This window comes from Aethalodelphis obliquidens, unplaced genomic scaffold (assembly GCF_003676395.1).
Source record: "Aethalodelphis obliquidens isolate GAN/ISIS:26980383/991018 unplaced genomic scaffold, ASM367639v1 scaffold62, whole genome shotgun sequence".
NCBI classification, from domain to species: domain Eukaryota; kingdom Metazoa; phylum Chordata; class Mammalia; order Artiodactyla; family Delphinidae; genus Aethalodelphis; species Aethalodelphis obliquidens.
In genome coordinates, this window is record NW_020838006.1 from 3,441,762 (window position 1) to 3,461,561 (window position 19,800).

The 19,800-nt window shown below is 42.1% G+C and overlaps 1 protein-coding gene across 1 annotated transcript in view; it reads right to left on the reverse strand.

Annotated features, from left to right (window-relative positions):
- The window catches only part of GADL1 (GAD like acidic amino acid decarboxylase 1), a 146,871-nt gene that overhangs the window by 123,541 nt on the left and 3,530 nt on the right, over positions 1–19,800 (reverse strand). The window contains exons 2-8 of the mRNA XM_027088309.1: positions 18,316–18,442; positions 15,992–16,082; positions 12,068–12,174; positions 11,267–11,382; positions 5,425–5,504; positions 5,249–5,303; positions 401–517 (exon numbers count right to left, since the gene is read on the reverse strand). Coding sequence (XP_026944110.1) covers positions 401–517; positions 5,249–5,303; positions 5,425–5,504; positions 11,267–11,382; positions 12,068–12,174; positions 15,992–16,082; positions 18,316–18,442 — 693 coding nt within the window. The remainder of the gene's footprint in view (positions 1–400; positions 518–5,248; positions 5,304–5,424; positions 5,505–11,266; positions 11,383–12,067; positions 12,175–15,991; positions 16,083–18,315; positions 18,443–19,800) is intronic.

Sequence of the window (19,800 nt, forward strand, 5' to 3'; positions counted from 1 at the left end):
AGTCATTTCCCTCTTTACAGATGAAACCAAAACCCAAACAGCTGGGGTCACAATGAAGAGGAGGCAGATTCGAATCCAAAACCAGCCTCTCGACTGCACAGTAGGAAATGTGTCCCCCACACAGTGTTGCCTCAATGACAGTAGATCCAAGGAACCAAAGAAATGATTCAGGACAGAAGAGGAAATCTGGAAAACTAAGACAAAATGCGCATCAATGCAGGATCTTCTTCTTTATTACCTAACAGGAAACAACACATTTATTTCCCCTAATTAGAAATATACATTTAAATACAACTACCTGGGGACCTCACATTTAGTTACTGGGAATACGAAAAACTTCCCACCAAAGCTGCAAAAAGGCTAGAAAGTTTAACAGATATGCACACCCAGATGAACTTACATCCACGTGGAGCCAGAGGCCATGCCTCTCGCAGACGTCCGCTATCTCATCCAGAGGATCGAAGGCCCCCAGTACCGTGGTACCAGATGTGGCACAGACAAGGAATGGAGCTGCACCCTGTGAGAAGGACCCACACGTGAGAATTATAAGAATCATCATCGTCACCATTAAATCTGTGCTGCAGTAGGTTGGTAAACACAAGGGTTATACACCCAGACATTTATCTGGCTTCTTTGGAGATAAACATTCATTGAGTGAGTGTTGTTTACACTTCTCCATCACATGGCCTCTAGTCACTATAAATAGGCTAAAGAAACAGAAAATGCCATGACAATAGTATCCTTTGTCCCAACTCCACATGCATCCTTATTCTCTTTACTCTCATTTTCTTTATTAGTCTTTTCTGTTCTCTAGCTTTTCTGGATAGAAGTGAATAAACTCAACCTCCACAGCAAACTGGCATCCTGTGTGACTCCTAACTCCTTCCCAGGGAGACTCATCGGGGCCTCCCTAACACCTCCAAAATAAGAAGGAACAGGACTGGAAGACAAACAGCCAGCTCCAGGAGCAGGCCATGCAGCTTGTCTGCTTGTCACCTGGTAAAGTAAGAGCAGCTACAAGGCAAGGGATGTAATCAGGTATAAATTTGGCGTCAGAGGGGATATGGTAACCTCATTGGGATACACTCCCCCAAACGGGTGCTGCCACAGAGAAAGTCATTAGAATGTGCTGGAAAAGAGAACCTGCATCTTTCTGCCGTAATTTTCCCTCCTCATCCAGTCCATGGCTGCGTCTTGCGGAGACAGCAGGTACCCGTGAGAAATGGGAGGAAAGGGAGAATGTGGGAACAAGTGCAGAGATGAATGGTAATTCCAGCCAAGCGAGCCAGGCACCCTGGTCCCATGAGGGATTTTACGGCAGCCATGTAGAAGACAGTACACGAGGTTGTTTCCAGATAGATCCATCCCAACGTGTTGGCAGAGGTGTGTTGCTCTCTTTGGAAGTGCCATGAGGGGAAAATTTGCAGACAAAGGTGGTGATCAGGAGAGCAAGTAGAATCCTGATTCTAGAGCACAAGAAGTCAGTGACAAGAATACTTACTTGCAGAGAAAGAGTCAAAGTCATTTTAGGATGGAGTCATTTTTCCCTCAGTTTTATCGTGAAATACACTTGTTCTTGTAAAATAATTTAATGTCAGGGGTGTTCAGCTTGAACCAGATTCATTCCAATTTAGCTGACCTTTGACAGAAAGAAGTTATTTCTCGATGGAAAGCGGGGCAGAGCAATGATGCTTGGTCCACATCTCTAGGCTGAGATGCACAGGAATCAAAGTGATGGTACACAATGGAAACATCTGCCACGTGGGGAGACAGCTGTGACACATGGAATACAGTCCACCATGCCTCCTAGAGCACAGCCAGTAGGTGACAGAGCCCCTGGGACCATAGGCTTTGGGACTTCTTCCCTGTAATCAACTGCCAACAGATTATGTCTTTATCATGCCCATGACCTAAATGAAACGTGACCAGATTTACATCCATCAGTAAAAGCAATAGAAAAAGTAATTTACTAAAACCACTGAAGGTGTCTTTAATGGTTGAGCTTTCCTTATAAAGTCTATGACATCCTGACAATTGTGAGAAAATATCTATGCTAGCTATTACAAACCATTAATGAGTTTTCCTCACCTGTTTAATCCAGCTATAAATATAAGTCTCAGAAATTCAACTTTCATAATCTGGATTTAACCTTCCAGGTTTTTTTCCCCTTTTTCATATCTCACACTGTTAATGAGAAAAGTCAGTGGAAACAGTATTGACTGTGTGTTGCCAATGAGTTGTATTCTCTAAGAAAGTTTGCCATTTCAAATACTCATACACAAAAATACTTCCAATTATTCAGTGTTTATACTAGTTGTATCTTTTTATAAGCACTTTAGAACTTCTGATGCTTCTGTGGTTTTTACCATCTTTGTAATGGCATCAAGGTAAAGGTCACTGCTCAACAGATTTTTAATGGATCGTGGTTGGCCAGGGAATTGAACCCCAGCGGCAAAAAAAAAAAGTTGATAACTATTTCCTACCTCTGCAACAATATGAGTTAAAAACTTGAAACAAACAACAACAAAGAGTAGGTCTGAAGCTACTGAGAAAAAGAAACTAGTCATCACGTATTAAAATCTCAGAATGGATGCAAGATTTGTCCTTAGTGAATCCAAGCTCAAGTTTTAACTGACTTGAGAGAAAACTGAGGAGGCATGCCAACACTAACCCTGTTGCCCTACTTTCAAATGTGCCTCAAGCAATTTTTACTTTTTAAAAACTTCCCTTTCAAGTTCTCAACTTCAGGATATGTCACTTTCATGGACTTTCATTGTCAAAACAAACAGAAATTTGAACAGTGAAAATAATAATGACTGCCGTGGAGTAAAATCCATCCAATATGTTAGAAGATGAGTTCTTCATGATACTTTAAAAAGAAAAAAAGGTTTGGCTAGCTTGCAGGATGCCTGGCAACTCACTCACTATTCTGAAAATTGGTAAATAAGGGAAAAGAATAAAATATTGGTACTGTCTTGCTTGTCCAAACTGTTTCCTTAGGGAAACCAAATACGGATGAAGAAACAAAAATGTTTAGGGTAGTAGGCCTGCCACTAAATGAAGAAGGAATGAGAGAATGAATTAGAACATCACTAATGAAATAACAGGTCTAGACAATGATGACAAATGGCAGCAAAATCCATGAGGTGAGAGGCTGATGCAGAGTTCTGTGACAGATGGACAAAAGGAGGTCCAAGACGTCTCCTGATTGAAAGGCAAAATGCCACCCATGAAGTCATCCTGGTAAAAATTCCAACCTGAATCTTCCCAAGTCTCAGTATCTAACAGCCAAATTACAGGAAATATAGAAAACAGATGGGGAGGTACAGGGGAGGGGAGCGCTTAGAGTCTCAAATTCTTGATGGAATCAACAAAATCCATAATGTGAAAACTCTACAGGGCAAAGGACTTGGTTTCTCCAACAGATCAGTTGCAGGGGAAAAAAGGAGGGGAGACTGTAAGTTAGAAAAGATTTATGTGATAAATCAACCAAATGCCACACATGGACTTTGTATGACTCCTTATTCAGACCACCAGCTATTTTTTTAAAAAGGCAATGGAAGAAAGTTTAATCAGAGTGAATACTGGATAATATTAAGAACTTATTCTTGCTTATAATTGCGTTATGGGCTTTTTTGAAAGAGAGAGTGCATATCTTTTACAGATATACTGAACTATTTATAGATCAAATGACATAATGTGTAGGATACACTTCAAACTGATCTAGAGGTACTGGGAGGGGATGTGAGCATAAGCTAATGATTGTGAAAGTTGCATGACTGGTATATGGAATCTCATTATATTAGTTTTACATATATTTACAATTTTCCATAATGAAAAGTTTAAAATTGAAAGAAAGAAAGAAAGAAAGAAAGGAGGGAGGGAGGGAGGAAGGAAGGAAAGAGAAAGAGAGGAAGGGAAGGAAGGAAGGAGGAAGGGGTGTTGGTGGGTGTTCCCCACCAACAAGCATTAATAACATAAAGTTCTTTTTGATAGGAACTTCTGTAGAAAAAGATAAAACTAGATTTTAAAAAATAGATAAAACTAGAAGGTGATATCTGTAGTTCACAGCAGAATAAACAGGTTGCAATATAGAATTTTACCCAAGAGATAAAGAAATCTGATAACCTGTACCACCAGACAACTATCAAATCCACTTGTCAATGAAATGTTTTAAAAAATATCGTGCTAAGGACACACACCAGAAGCCAATACATGTGCAATAAAGGCAGAACTTTTAAGCACAGAATTTCACACCAAATACAGTGATCTAGCATGCTCCAGACAAGTTGAATTTCATGAAAAATTTTTAAAAATATGAAGAGTGAAAGAAAAGAAATATAATACTAAATCTTAAAAAATAAAAATTAAAGAACCCATCTTTCCTAAAGTGTGAAGCCCTCTGAGGAGAGATAAACTTATATCCCAGCTCAAAAGCTGGGCTTTTAATTTTTCAGCAGTCACACCCCACGTTGTTGCGGTCTATTGGAAAGTGGTGGGAGAACGGTCTGAAGCTCCACTGGCATGGGGGCTGCGGGAAGATGGGAGGGAAGCAGTGAAGTGGCTGCACCTAATCCAGTAGGCTTTTGGTCCAAGAAGCAAGATGGCTGGCACCAAGACAATGCCACACCCAAAAAGCAGATGCCAGGCTTAGCTGGAGTACAGCAGGTGACCAGGGCCATGCCTTGTCTTCCCCAGCAATGGAGGTGCAAGCTTTAATACATCCTGGCAGCTAAGGAAGAGAGGATAGTCTGCCAGAGCTGAAATACTAGACCCACACCCAACAGGGGGTGATGGTTATGGATGGGCTTTGGGTGGAAGCAACCCAGGAGGACAGTTTGATCAAGAAATCAGAAATCATCCTGAATGCAGCCCAGAGACAACTGGTTTAGCCTGTAGCATCCTCAGAGTCAAGAGCTACGTAGGAGTGTGGATGCTGGGACCCTGCTAGAGAGGCTGGGCTCATCTTTTGAGGCTAATTCTAGGCAAGAATCCGGAATCCAGTGATGTCAGTGTTTTAATAAGCTCCAGCCATCTGGGAATGAGAACATCTGAGAAACTCCGCAGAACGTGTAGAGCAAGCACCCGGAAATAGCACATCTGTAAATGAGCTTCCTCCTTTAATTCTAAGGGGCCCTCTTCTCTCTCCCACACATACAGACGTGGGCCTGGCTGCTGGCCCTGCATGCTCCCCCAATGCCCAGACACACAAACGTTTTCTCTCCCTCCCTCTCCTTCCCCCTCTCACCTCTTTCTTGGCTTGCCACACTTGCCTCTCCAGCTCCTCAGGTATCATCTTACCTCTAAGAGACACAGGTTTGAGACATTGTTATGTTCAGCTGTGAACAGACCTTGGTACTGCTTTTTAAATAGTTATCAGTTTCCCCCTCCACCCACCTGGCTTCTGGATCCTGTCCCCATTACCTTCCATCTGTTTCCACAAAGCAAACATTCTCAGTACCAATCCCAAGAAAGGAGGCCGCCTTCTTCATAGAGTAATGACACTACATTCAAAAAGGCAAGGGGGAGAGAGAGACACAAATACATAGCATGAAAAAAGCACTGTTTATTTATCTAAATGGGTGTACATTATACGGCTAAGCCCAATCTTTGGAATAGTATTGCCATAAAAAAAAAGAAAGTCATTTAACTGAGCTCTTTAGTATAGTGGTTGAAAACACTGATTTTGGTTGGGGTCAGAGAAACCAGGATTTAATCCAAGTTTTCCCAGTTACAGCTATAGACCCTTGAGCAAAGAACACATACTCTCCAAGCCTCCATTTGCTAATCTATAAAGCGGACATGTGGATGCCTCCTCCACCTGCTTGTCATGGAGTTAAATGGGTTAATGTATGTAATGAGCTAGCACAGAGCCTGGCATACGGAAAAAACTTGGTCACTGGAGGCTGCTGTTTTATGTAACATTGAAAAAGTTTCTCTTGATGCTACTAATAAAACTCAGTATTAATGGAAACAGAATCTAGTCCACTGCTGACTCAAAAGCCCTCTAAGGAGTGAGCAAGACTGTCTCAAAAATTGTAGTCACAGACCACAGGAGGATCTGTTTTCAAGAGCAAACAATGGGTTATAAATGCTGATCAGACACTTGACCAATCTTGTTTAATAGTGAATATAAGACTGAAATTAGACACACGGGAGTGTGGCTAAATCATAACAACAAAAGTAATAATAATTTATAGACACACTACTGATGCAGCCCTGGCATGAATGAGGCTAAGAGCTGGCTTTGGAATTAGGTCTTGTCTATTTCTTATCGGCAAATAGTAGTATAGACTTTGGAGTGTTGGGTCTTTTTGCCCTACGTAAATCCTATCAAATAATTAGCATTCAAACATTGGAGATGTCGCTCTTTGTACATTACTGTGGACAGGTGGTCAATTAATTCCTTTTCATGCCAGAAAAAATGAAGGTGCTAAAGGACATTATTGTACCAAAAAACCTTAGTAATTTAATTTGTAGGTATGAATACATTAAAAGAGTAGTCAAGCCTTCACACTTAATTTGATATATTTCCCTCAAATGTGGTAATTTCTTTCCTCTTTTGTCAAGAGAGTTTTATGGGGAGCTCTTTTTGAATTCTGTAAAAATAAATGCAGAAGTAACACCATCAGGAAAAATGAAACCATCCTAAATAATTAATTTCCAAATATCAAACAGGACACATTCAAAATGCCTATAGGATGCATTCATTTCGAGTTGTTACAAGAACATGTGCATAGTGAAGAGTAATAATGTACATGAAAATATAGTTAATTCCCTACTTGCTACATCAGCCCACCATAGCTAAGGTGACATAGCTAATGTGAATTATTTCTCACCAGAGATTGGGGCTCTGGCACCAAACAGCTATTGGTTTCATAATGATAAATAGTAGCCTACCCCCACTGACATCTGCCAATAAGGAAAATCACATTGCTTTGCCCTGAGAAACAGCAAAATACCCCCAACCAATGGATCTGCTGAATAAAAAACCTGTCATCAGAATAAGAATAGCTTCGGTGGAGCTATTTTTGGGTATCTCAGGGCAAAGTAGAGTCCACTGTCAATCTCAAATGGATAGAGACAGCTTTTCACAAGTCTGAAAAACTGAAGCCTAAACATCTGAAAGCATCAGAGGAGGAAAAGAGCCCTGGAAGGGGAAAAAAAAGAGAGAGCAATGCTTCAGACATACTGAGTAGTTTCAAGAGAAGAAAAAACCTAGAAGGCCGGAGTTCAGAAGTAACAGCTGCATTTAGAAACAAGAGGCGCCTACTCCCTTCACTGGCAGAAGAGAAGTTAGTCCTTCTAAGACCCAATCTCCCCCTGAGTTTCACTCATCCACAGAAGACACACAAATCTCAGTGGGCATTCATTTCTATAAAAGTAAGACGGCCAGTGTCCACAGGAAAGACAGAATTGCACTGAAGTTTTCCTTCCTGGTTCCAGCAAGGATTTCATCTGTGACCTTGGGTTTCTCAGTGAACCGCTGCTTTCCCCTCCTGTGGATTGTGTTCTGGACACTTGAAGTCCTATGATGCTGACTAGTTTGAAGTTCAAATTAGCTTCAGGTGGTGGGGAGAGCGGGGTTATGAATGTTATGCCTTAGGAAATAAAGAAAAGGAATGTACAGGGACTTTTCCAAGAGCACGCAGCTGGTTCAATTCCTAAAGAGGCAGAGTCGGAATCCAGATGGACTACCTTACACCCTGCACAACATCCTGAAAAGCACCTGCTGGCCTGTGAATGCCTGCAATGCCATCCAAACTCAGGGCAGCCTCACCTAGAGAGCAGGGCCGTGATGGAGGGAGTCAGGCACCTCAGGTGCAAAATTTAAGGAGGTATGACCTTGAAACGTGGACTCAACACGTCTCACTTGCCTCATCCCAGCCTCGATCCTGTTAGTGAGGAACTATGACAACTGATCACTGGCCTGGGAGTGAAAAGGGTTTCTTTTCTCCCTCACTTTTTAGTGGCAGACAATAATCACTACTTCATGCTAATTCCCAAAATGATTTGAATGACAACCCTAAGATTTCTATAAATGTAAGTAATTCATATCTAACTGCTAATCAGGCCACAATCTGTTCCTTTTATTACTTTTCTCCAAAAGTCCCCTTCTCTTTGGTTCCCGCTTGGCCTGGAGAGGCTACCTTAGATATGCTGACAGTCTAGGGGTCTCTGCTGTGATCTTCCTGGTCTCCACCAACAGCTGAATTACCGTGGAGACCTGAAGTGTATGCAAAAACCCCTTTAGTGGCGAGTGCACATATTCTGCATTTGATGGTGCAAGGCAGATATGGAGTAACTTACCCTGGTTCATCTGGGGCTGCAATAAAAACTGGAAAAGTAAGGCCACCTGATAAAACAATCTGGGAAAATAACCAGGGGGCCATGGGCCAACGCCTGAAAAAAAACAAGGGGGCTATAACAAAAAGATTAGCATAGGGTTTAGGATCTTTTAGGAAACGCAGCTTTCTTTAATTCTTTTTTTTTCCACTAAGTAATGAATTGATTTGTTGTAAATAGTGGTACAGAGGTCCCTAAAATATGAATTAAAGTAATGCCAATGCTATGACTTGGGTCTCTTTGGCAGAGCAGGGAAAAGAAGGAGCTACAAAGAAGCGTATGGTGGCTGGGGTAAAATTCATATATTCAAGGCTACAGTGTGTTCAAAGTCATGGAATTTTTCTATGGAGTTCACTTTGTTGTGGACTGAATGTTTGAGTCCCCTCAAAATTCATGTGTGTTTAATCCCTGCCCCCCAATGTGATGGTCTCCAGGGCGAGACTCTGATGGGATGAGTGCCCTTGTAAGAAGAGGAAGGCAGGCCTCACTTTGACCACGAGCCTGGACGGAGGCAAGGCCATGTGAGCACAGAGGTTCACTCGCCAGGAAGCAGCTTCTCTCCAGACACCAGCACCTTGATCATGGACATCCCAGCCTCCAGAACTGTGAGAAATAGACGTCTGTTGTTTAGGCCGCCCACTCTATATTTTGCTAGAGCAGTCTGAGCAAACTAAGACACACATCTAGCTTGGTTTTCTGGCTCCATCCTCTGCTGGTCTGTTAGCCAAGGCATATATTTTACCTCTTTTCGCACCTATATCTCCACCGGAGATTTTAAAAAATACTTAGTTCTGGGTTCACAACTTTTCAATTTCTTTTCATTCCCAACTTGCCAGCTACACCTGTTACTGATCTTTCCCAGGCATAATCTTTATTTTAGGCTTCCATAGAAATTCTTCCCTCTTCTGGTACATTTTAAACCAAATGAAGAACGAAAAAGGCAAAAGTAAAAGCACTGCACTGACAGGAGGGCCCCTATTTAATCAGCTTTCCAAGGCATGGAAACAGCAATTCTAATGCAGAGGGGCTCTGCATTTCTGATACACTAGGGTTCCTCCAACTGAAATACCAAGGATTGGAACCCGAGGGTTGGAACCAAAGTTTCCCAGGGCAGGGAAATTCTACTCCATAATCATTCCAAATAACCAAGCATTTTCCACAGATGTCCACATTCCCAAGCATTCTCCTCTTGCTACAGAATGAACATCTCATGAGGAAGGGCCTGGGGAGCTGAGGTCAGAATCTCAGACTAGATGACTCCTCCCAGCTGCCCCCAACTCAATGCCCACTTTGCCCTTAGCGCTGAACTAACCAGAACTCAGGCAGGGCAGGGGGAACACGCGGGGGTGGTCAGGTTCCTGCACCATTTATACTTTTGCCATAATAAAGTAACTTGCTCTTGAAAGAAAGTAACAGACACAGGAAAGTCCAGCTGGAATTAACAGAGAATTTTCAGAGTTTGCCCACCTCACGTGTTTGACAGGAGACCTAGGATTATTGCAGAAGGTATAGGAGGGGACATGGGGAAGAAGCAGTGGTGGGATGGACCCCCAGAGGCCCCCACTGGAATCACAAAAATAAAAACAAAGAAAGCATCCCTTCTAAGTAAGACTGCATATGAGCTGTGCTCTGCATTATTATTGCTGGGTCATTCTCCTCCTCCTATTACTACTAATAGCTAACGTTTTTGTCTATCTAGCATGTGCCAGATGCTACTTGACATGCTCTAACTCATTCAATCTTTGCAATAACCCATTAATCAATCAGTGCCTACTAAGCTCATGTCGCCACTGGGCTGCTTTAATGGCCCCAGACTGTTCACTGCTCCCTGCATCCAATCCCTTTTCCTGGTGGCTTTGCAGAGTCCCCTTAAGACGTGAAGTCTATTTTCCCATTTCTTGGATCTAGGTTCCTATATACAACTTATTTTACCAAGAAAATGAGGGAGAAATGACAATGTGCCAGTTCTGAGCCCAGGACTCAGGAGGCCCAGTGTGTGTCCATGCTGTTTTTTACCTGCAGCACTGTCATGACAACACACCTGGACTAGCCTGCTGGCGGATGAGAGACAAGTGGAGCATCACTGGGGTCAGTCCAGCCCAGCCACTCCCAGATCAGCCACTCGCCAGCCAAGCCCAGCAAAGAACAGCAGCACTGCCCAGCTATCTCCAAACTCGAGGGCAACAATATCTGGCTATAGTTCTATGCCACTGGGTTTTGGAGTAATTTGTTAGATATTAGAGCTAACTGATACACTCATTTTTATAAATTAGGAAACTGAGGCACAGAGGAATTAGCCAACTTACCCAAGGTCACTCAGATAGTAAGTAGTGGAGACAGGAATTGAATCCAGGCAGCCTAGTTGAAAGCCAATGCGCTCATCCACAATTGGACCTCCTACTTCAGTGGGGAGCACAGTGAGATAGGGGATCGTGGCAACATCCAACTGTGCGTGTGTGTGCACGCGTGCGTGCACGTGATGTTCATTGTTACTGAATATCTCCCTTTCCTCTTGAAGAGCCCTTGTGTTAGCCATTCAAAGCAATCAATTTCACAAGGAAATGGGAGTAGAAGACATACCTGATATCAGTAGCAATCATCTAAGTTCTCAAAAATAAGACACTCAGAGATTCAAAGAAAGAGGTGGCACTTTCAAATTAAGTGTTCTCTTTTCTCTAAGAAAATGTTACAGGCTATAAATTTTAAATAAAGGTGATGTACAAAATTGGGTGGCCAGGGCTTACAATATCAAACCGATCAGAATTTCTTTTGGAATGAATACAACGTTGTACGTAGGCACGTGACTCACACATGGATGGGATAAGAGCACATCGGGAGCACCCAAACAAAAAAGTCCTCTTCATGATGTATTCGTTCTCAGAAAATCTATATCTCATATCAAAAATAATTTGTTTTTTACCTCTGCCGATGTGAAAAAGATTAATCTTGGCAAGCCAGACAGCCCCTTTTCTTTAATATCAGGACAGTACTTGTATCTGGCTAAATTCATGGCATACATATTGGACACTGAACCACCTGCAAAAACAAAAACAGAAATATGTATAGCGTGACGTCCTTGTTCCCCAAGTGCCGGCTACGGTAGGAGGCATGGATGGCTGCGGGTGCACCAGCCTAATGACAAATTACTGTCAAAATCAAGGGAGCACCCCCCCCCAATCCCATTACTCTTACACACTTCCTCATCTCCAGTTCCAGAAGTTTTGGTCTATTCTCTCATTCCAGAGCTTTTCTAAACTAAGAGTTTCCATCTCTGGACTTAGGACGAGTATCCAAGTCTCCATAGTTAATAATATTCTTTCTGTCTGTCTCTAATCAATAAAATGACAATACATGCTCCTCCCTGGTTCCAAAGAAGGACTGTAGGAGAAATAAAATATGATTCAGGAAACTTCTCAAGTAAAATTAATTGATAAACTTGAAAAACGTATGATAGCCCTTCCTAACTTCCAGCAACAGATACATTTGTGTTGGATATAAATCCAAAATTGTAGACATCTCATTTGTTAGCATGTATGTCACTTCTGTAGCATTTATGCAAAATATCGTCACTCTGGAGAAAGGCACAAGCTCGATTCTCCCCAAGTGGCATGATTAATATCCAAGTTTTTGTAATGTGGAAGTCTGTGGGGAGTTGTTCCTCAAATAAGGCATGAATAAAATTGTAGATGCTTTAATGGAGGCAATAACTAATTGTACTTACCTGGGTTAAATATTCCATCCCCTTCTTTCCAGCCAATAAATTCAATCATTTTCTTCAGAACCGCTTCTTCCACTAACAGAAACACTGGGGACACCTCATACGTATAACTAGATAGATATAAAAAACACTTCACTTCTATGACTAGAGTCAAACCATCCCTTTGGAGTCCCAAGAAATGCACACAGAGTTTTATTAAACCAAGTGGCTGCTGAAGTGTGGGTAGAGTCTTTGGAAATGAATCCATCGGAAACAGAGAATACACAGTCTATGACAGCGCTGGTCGTGATTAGATAAATGTCAGTAGCTGGTGGCTTTAAGGATACTAGCTACTTTGCAGTCTTAATTTAGAGCAAACCTTCAATTTCATTGGGAGGATCAAAGCAGTGCACCTGGATTCTTTGTATTAGTCATGAACAGCGGCCGTTTAGCTCTTTGGTTGCTGGTTAAAGAAAAACCATTGTCATGGTAGCCAGGTTTATTAGGTTACTACCATGAATACCCTAGCAGTCAGCTCTAGAACTTGGGATTCCTCCACCACACTCCTGGGTTTGTACAAATGGCAAGAGCACTGTGGACATCTCTTACGATGTGATGATTTTACTACACAGTGCTACCTGGATCCCTGTCATGAAGGTTTGAGGCTCTGGGCTGGAATGCTGTCATTAGAGAGCATTGCTAAGTTAGCCCCTTTAGGAATGTCCTGTGGTGGTTCACACCTGATGACTGGTCCAGTTGGAGGTACAACTGGGCCTGGCCTTGGGGGCCCAGCTCCAGACCACACTGAGGGCCAGGGTAGCTCCAGAGACGTCTGTGGGGTCAGCCGAGGTGGTCTTAGAGCCTACACAGTGGCTTGACTCCTATCTCTGCCCACTCCTGCTTCCTTTCCCTCCCTTCCCCTCCCTCAAACCCTGTTGACCCCAAGGGTTTCCCTTAATAAACATCCTACTCACTAAGCTCCATCTAGGGCAGCTGCCCAGGAATCCAGCCTGAAACAGTTACCATGTAATTTTATAACGTTTCTTTCTTTCTCCAGATAACTGGAGGGTGACTAATATGTATAATCTCCTTCTTGAACAATTAGGTGATTACCTTAAATTGAATCTGAATAAATATGTACTCTAAATATGTAAGCTAAGCAGACACATTTAAATTCATAGTCACGGAATTTAATGCAATTATGTTAACATCAGAAGGAAAAAAACTTTAGTAAAGAGGCAAAAAAAAAAAAAGGAAAAGAGAACACCTACTGTGTTATCACCTCCCTACCTGCCAAGCACTCTAAAGTTACATCATTTTTCAAACAATTTAGCTTCTATTTTCAACTATGCTAGGAAACCACTTTACACATATCAAAAGTGTGAAAAAAAGTATATATATGTACGTGTACCTACAAATAAAAGTGAAATAATCATTCACTTTCTAGTAAGAAGAAAATACTATTAAACTTGTCTTTGAAAACTAGCTCAACTGTAAACCTAGAAATTGGCCTGGAGGTGGAGGAGAGGACAATACAGAATGCGCTCGTGGCTTCGTGAGATTTTGAGTGGACTCCTCAGCTTAGCAGCAATTTAATACTTCAAAAGCCTCTAAATATTTCAGTAAAAGAACCCAGATGAGGAGTTAGAAAGATCCCAGGACTTAAAAGGAGAGGTTCATGGGCTTCCCTGGTGGCGCAGTAGTTGAGAGTCCGCCTGCCAATGTAGGGGACACGGGTTCATGCCCCAGTCCGGGAAGATCCCACACGCCGCAGAGCGGCTGGGCCCGTGAGCCATGGCCACTGAGCCTGCGCGTCCGGAACCTGTGCTCCGCAACGGGAGAGGCCACAACAGTGAGAGGCCCGCGTACCGCAAAAAAAAAAAGAGGTTCACAGAATTGTGTAATTTCACTATCTTTTCTACCACTTAACTCTTCTACCCATTGTAACCTGGTATCTGGTATTGTCTTGAATTATTCCACGAAAAATTCTGTAACTGAAGTCACCAATGACATCCATGTTGTTAATCCAAGGGACATTTTTAGTCTTTGTCTTAGTTAAACACTCTGCTCAACAATATATGACTGTGGACACACTCTCCTCCATGGCTCCCAGGTCTTCCCAGTGGATTTTCTCCTTCTTCTCTCTCCACTGTAGGCTTATTCTCCTCCTCCCAACCATGAACTATCAGATGCCCTCAAGGCCCAGGCCCGAGTCGTCTTCTCTCCTCACTCTATGCTGTCCTGCAGAAAGTGCTTCTCCATCTCCTGGTTTGTTTTTATTTAAAATATCTCCATCCTGCTCATTAAAATCACTTGCTGGGCTATGAAAATATATCAGTGCCTGGGACACATAGACAGAAATTCAGATTTAATTGGTCTGGGCTGGGACCCAGGTCTTAATATTAACCAAGTTCCTAGGTTGATTCTAAACAGCAGAAGGAGTTGAGAATCCCTGACTTTAGGAATCTCATCCATGCCCGCTACTGAAATTACCATCATTTGCCAGTAACACCTAAATTTATAACTTCCATATAAATATCAGAATTTCAGGCCCATATATATCTCAACTCACCAAGAGTATACTCTTAAATATTTCAAAGTTACTGCAAATGCAAATGTTCACAATTGAAAACTGAATTACTGCTCTTGCCTTTTCAACCATATACTTGAAAATTGGTCCCTCTTCCGGTGCTTCTTATCTCAGTGAGTGACATGACCAACAACCCAGCTATTAAAGCCAGAAACCCAGGCATCATCTTATAAACCTCCCTCTTGTTCCCATTTCCAAGATCCAGTATATTATCCAGTTCTTTCTGTTTTATCTTCCAAAGACATTTTTCCCCCTCTATTCCTACCACTTCTGTCTAAATCCAAGCAACTATCATCTCTTACCTGACCAAGGTAATGCCATCCTAATGGGTCTCCTCCAATCCATTCTCCATATTTCCAGTGATCTTTTTACTAAGCAAATGTCACCTAGTGATGTGGAAACCTTCAATGGCTTTTCATTGTACTTAGAATAACTCATAAATGTGGCCCACTGGGCCCTGCATGTCTGGCTCCAATCTTGTCCTCCATGACACCCCCCATAACTTTCTCAGCTACACCCACCCTGACTTTTCGGTTCATAGCACATGCCATGCTGTCTCTTGTCATAGAGTCTTTGAACATGCTGTTCCCTCTGGAACCCATCCCTCCTCTTTTCACCTAGTTAACTTTCATTCTTTCTTCAGCACTTAGCCGTCACTTCCTCAGAGAAGACTTCCCTCAGTGCCCAATAAGGAAAACTTGTCCCATTTATATTTATAGCATCATGCACCTCTCCTTCATTTGAAAATAATACATTAATTTGTGTAGATCATTTTGATTAATTTTTTTTTTTTTGCGGTATGCGGGCCTCTCACTGCTGTGGCCTCTCCCCTTGCGGAGCACAGGTTCCAGACGCGCAGGCTCAGCGGCCATGGCTCATGGGCCCAGCCGCTCCGCGGCATGTGGGATCTTCCCGGACCGGGGCACGAACCCGTGTCCCCTGCATTGGCAGGCGGACTCTCAATCACTGCGCCACCAGGGAAGTCCCATTTTGATTAATTTGCATGCATCTCTTATATCACTAGATTATTTGCTTCATGGAGGCAAAGCGGAGGTTTGTTTTTACACAAAGTATCTCTCCAGCACCTTAGCACAGACATGGCTTTTCATGCAGGAATGAGTTCCTAATCAATTTTCTCATCTGTTAAGTGGAGATAATTCCTGCCTTACGCATCTCACAGTACCACTATCGATCAAACTGTTCTTTGAATACTGCAAAGTGTCATAAGACTATTCCATTATTTATGATGACACTGCACAAATGAAACCATTAAATAGAAGTTCATGAAATAAAATTTCACCTACTTAACAAAATCTCTAATCCATATTCCTTGTAAAATTCCATTTAAAGGTACTCACACACTTGGGTTTAATGCTTCTGTCATAAATCTGGCCACCAAAGAGTAATAATCAAGTCCAGCATATAACTGGTTGAAAAATCTTGGATGGTCTGTAAATTGAAACAGAATATTAATCTACACAGCAGTAAAAAAGAAAGAAAACTATCGACAGAATAACATAAGTGACTCCTTCAGACAATGTAAGCAGCTGGATACAAGGAGTATACAATGCATGATTCCACTTATATGACGTTCAATATGGGGCAAAGCTGATCTGTGGAGACAGAGATTAGAATCCTGGGTACCTTTGGCAAGGAGATATTGATTAGGAAGGGGCTTGAGGGAGCCTCTGGAGTCCCAGGAATGGTGTATATCTTGCTCTGGGTGATGGTCACTTACACGCAGATATGCGCAAATTCACTGAGCTGAGCACCTGAGGTTTTCCACTTTCCTGAATGTAAATTATACCTCAATTAAAAAAAAGCATTTAAAATATTGTCATGTACAAGGGAAACAAATGTTGAAGACCCATTTCATAGCCCTGTCTACTGAACAATATGTTTCTAAGCAGAACTTGAGTACTCTTTTGAGAGCTTTGCTTTACCTGTTTCTTTTTAAATACAACCCAGACCCAAACCAGAACCTTGAGAGATGGATTATTTGAGCAGTTTGTCCACATATCAAAGCCTGCTGCTACCTTTACCTTCTAAAAATATCGATGTTAATTTCCCTAATTTAAACACATTTCACTCACCAACAGGGTTCACTTCAGGCTCCTGGCAGTGAGTGGCCTTTTAATTTTTCAGATTGGGCCATTTTTTATAGTGCAACTGGCATCGTGTTGATGGAGTACGACGTGACTCATCATGCAGCTTACATAAACTTTCTGATTCAATGCACTTCAAAGGCAGTTGCCTTTAAGGCTCGAAAACTTCAGTTCCAACTTTCTATTTTTTTCCCTCCTATAAAAGGTCTCATAAAGGTTCTTGGCTTTACACAGTGTGAATATTCACACCAAACCCCCGGCTAACGGCTGGCTTGACATTCTCAATCATAGGAAGCCCAGTGTGACAAAGAATAAAGAGGCAGGAGGCCTATTTCTAAATTTGGGTATTTGGGAATCATTTTAGTTAGTGACCTCTCATTGCAACTCACCACATTTAGTTTTGGGGTTTTTTCCTCTTGAAACCAGTTCAATGAAAAACAAAAGTCTCAGAAGAAAATGTCTTTTCGTATAAAACGTGGCAAACTTCCTCTATTCTGGCAAAGAAAACCAGACATCGCTACAAGTAATTTTAATAAGATTTTTTTTTAGTTCCGCGTTAATTTATGATTGATTTCCATGGTAACTTTATGGAAAGTATCCAGTAAACTGAAAAATCTACTGCATTAAATGTCATTCTACACTTCCGACATGCACTGTAATAATGAGATATGTATCTCTGCTTTTGAAATGCTAACTGGTTTTTTGATATATACACCAGACTTTCCCAAGGGAATATAAACCAATTATTTTTAGCCAGGATTTTATTATGTTCTTTCCACTAAATTTAGTTCGGTGTCAGAACTCACAAGGCATAATGTCTGTATGGTCTTAAGCACTAGATTACCTTTATATCACACTGAGAAATGCATATTTTGGAAAGTTATTCTTCTACTTGTGACACTTATTCACTGGGTATACAGGATATTAACAGTCAATTGGAATAGGACTTAAGCACAAGACAAATATCATGTTACTGCATTTACAAAAGATCACAGTGGTTAAGCATTATTGTGAAACTATCAGAGCAAAAACTCCCCATGCATTCATTTTCTTATACCTTCCGAAAGGTTTTTATCTTTTGATCCTGCTAGATTTGATCAAATAATTTGGTACTTGCCAACTGCCAAGAGTACTTTACAAATAAATCTATCCCTGTTTATAGTAAAGACACCCTCTTGAACATTTTGGGGGGCCATATTCTGGGTGATCAAGATTTAAAATCCCTTAACAACTTCTAAAATCAAAATACTGTTTATCAGTTTGGACCAACAAAAGAAATGATAAGTAGCAGTCATGATACTGCTACTTATCAGGAGGATGAGGATTGCTGAAGAGGAGATAATATTTACATATGACCACTAACCATCAGTTTTTCTATCAACCTACCTTTGGCCTTGACAAATCTATTTTACGGATTAGATGGACCATTGTCAAAACATCAGAACCACTATTTTTGATCCAGCTTTCTCATCCCATAAACAGTGCCCTAGTCGCCTTTACTGTGAGGTAAATACAGGCTTAAGAAAATGGAAGAACGTGTTAGAGGCACGGATCAAGGGAGTCAGTGAAGTTCTTACTGGTCTTGACGCTGTAGCGTATGACGTCCTGGCAGAGTTCCAACAGCCGGTGGTGTGGCTCTCCTGTGTCCCTCAGCTCCAAGTCGAGGAGCTGTTTCAGCTGTTCAGGGGGCCGCCACTCACAGACCTAGAGATTCGGCAATGGCACAGTTAACTGGGCACCTGCTAGAGCCAGGTGTGGAGAGGATGTCAGAAGCGTGGCCCCTACCCTTGTGAAGCTTCCAGACAAGTGAGAGAGAGAGAGATTTAACCTGCAGCCATAGTTCCCTGTGACCAGAGCTATGATGGTAAAGCAGATGTTGTTGGAACAAAGGAGGGACCCCATCTTACATTTGGGAAGATGTCCTGGAGGAACTGACATCTAAGTTGTGACATAAAATAAGAGTGGGATGAACCAAGCAAAGATTAAGGGATGGGGTCATGCAAGGGGCCCTCTAGGTGGGAGGAACAGCACAGGCAAAGCTGAGATATAAGGGCACCCACAGCCCTTCTGAAGAGTGAAGTCCGTTGGTGTGGCTTGAACACAGAGCCTGGGGGAGGGAGGGAGAAGTGAAGTTTGGCTCCCGGCATAACTCCTAACTTGTCTCTCTGCTTGTCCCCTGGCCCCATACAATCTACTCTCAACCAGGCAGCCAGAATCCAGAATGCTCCTCTTGTATATGAGCCACGGTCTCCCCTCTGCTCAAACACCTCTGATGGCTCCTCATTCTTTCAAAGTAAAAGCCTACGTCCTTATAATGACCTAAAACGATCCTGTACAACCTCCTTTCCTGGTGGCACTGCTTTCCTCCCAGCTGACTCCGCTCCCACAACCTGGCCTCCTTTCTGTTTCTTAAAAGACCAGGCACATTCTCACCTTTGGGTCTTTGCCCTCAGCCTGGAATGACCCCCCCCTCCAAATATCCTCATCACTAACTTCCTCACTTCATCCAAAACCCTTCTCAAATGTCACTTTCTCAATGACAGCAATCCTGAGTCCTTATTTAAAATCCCAGGCTGCACATTACCCCAGCTCTAGCAATTCCCCCCAACTGTTTCTTCTTTTCCTTCTTCCATAGCACCTGTCACCTTCCAGTGTGCTGCGTAATTCATTTATGATATCCTACACAATCTCCATGAGAGCAGACATATCAGTCACTTTGCTCACCGATCCCAAGTAACTAACATGGCCTGCCATAACAAGAGGTTATCAACAAAGATGTGTTGAATGAATGAATGAATGAAGAGATAAACAAGGCTCAGATTGTGACAGGCTTTGTGTGGCATGTCACAGAGTTTGAACATGGCTCTAGAAAAACTGTTATGTTTTGGACAGGGGGATTATATGATCATATTTGTGTTTTAGACAATAGCTTTGGTTGCTATATGGAGATTCCAAATAAAATTGGAAATAAGAGGTTACTCTAATAAACCAGGCAAGAGAAGGTAGTAGTCTGGATGAGGCTAGCTGCTTTGGGAATGAAGCATATCTGGAGATTTTGAAAA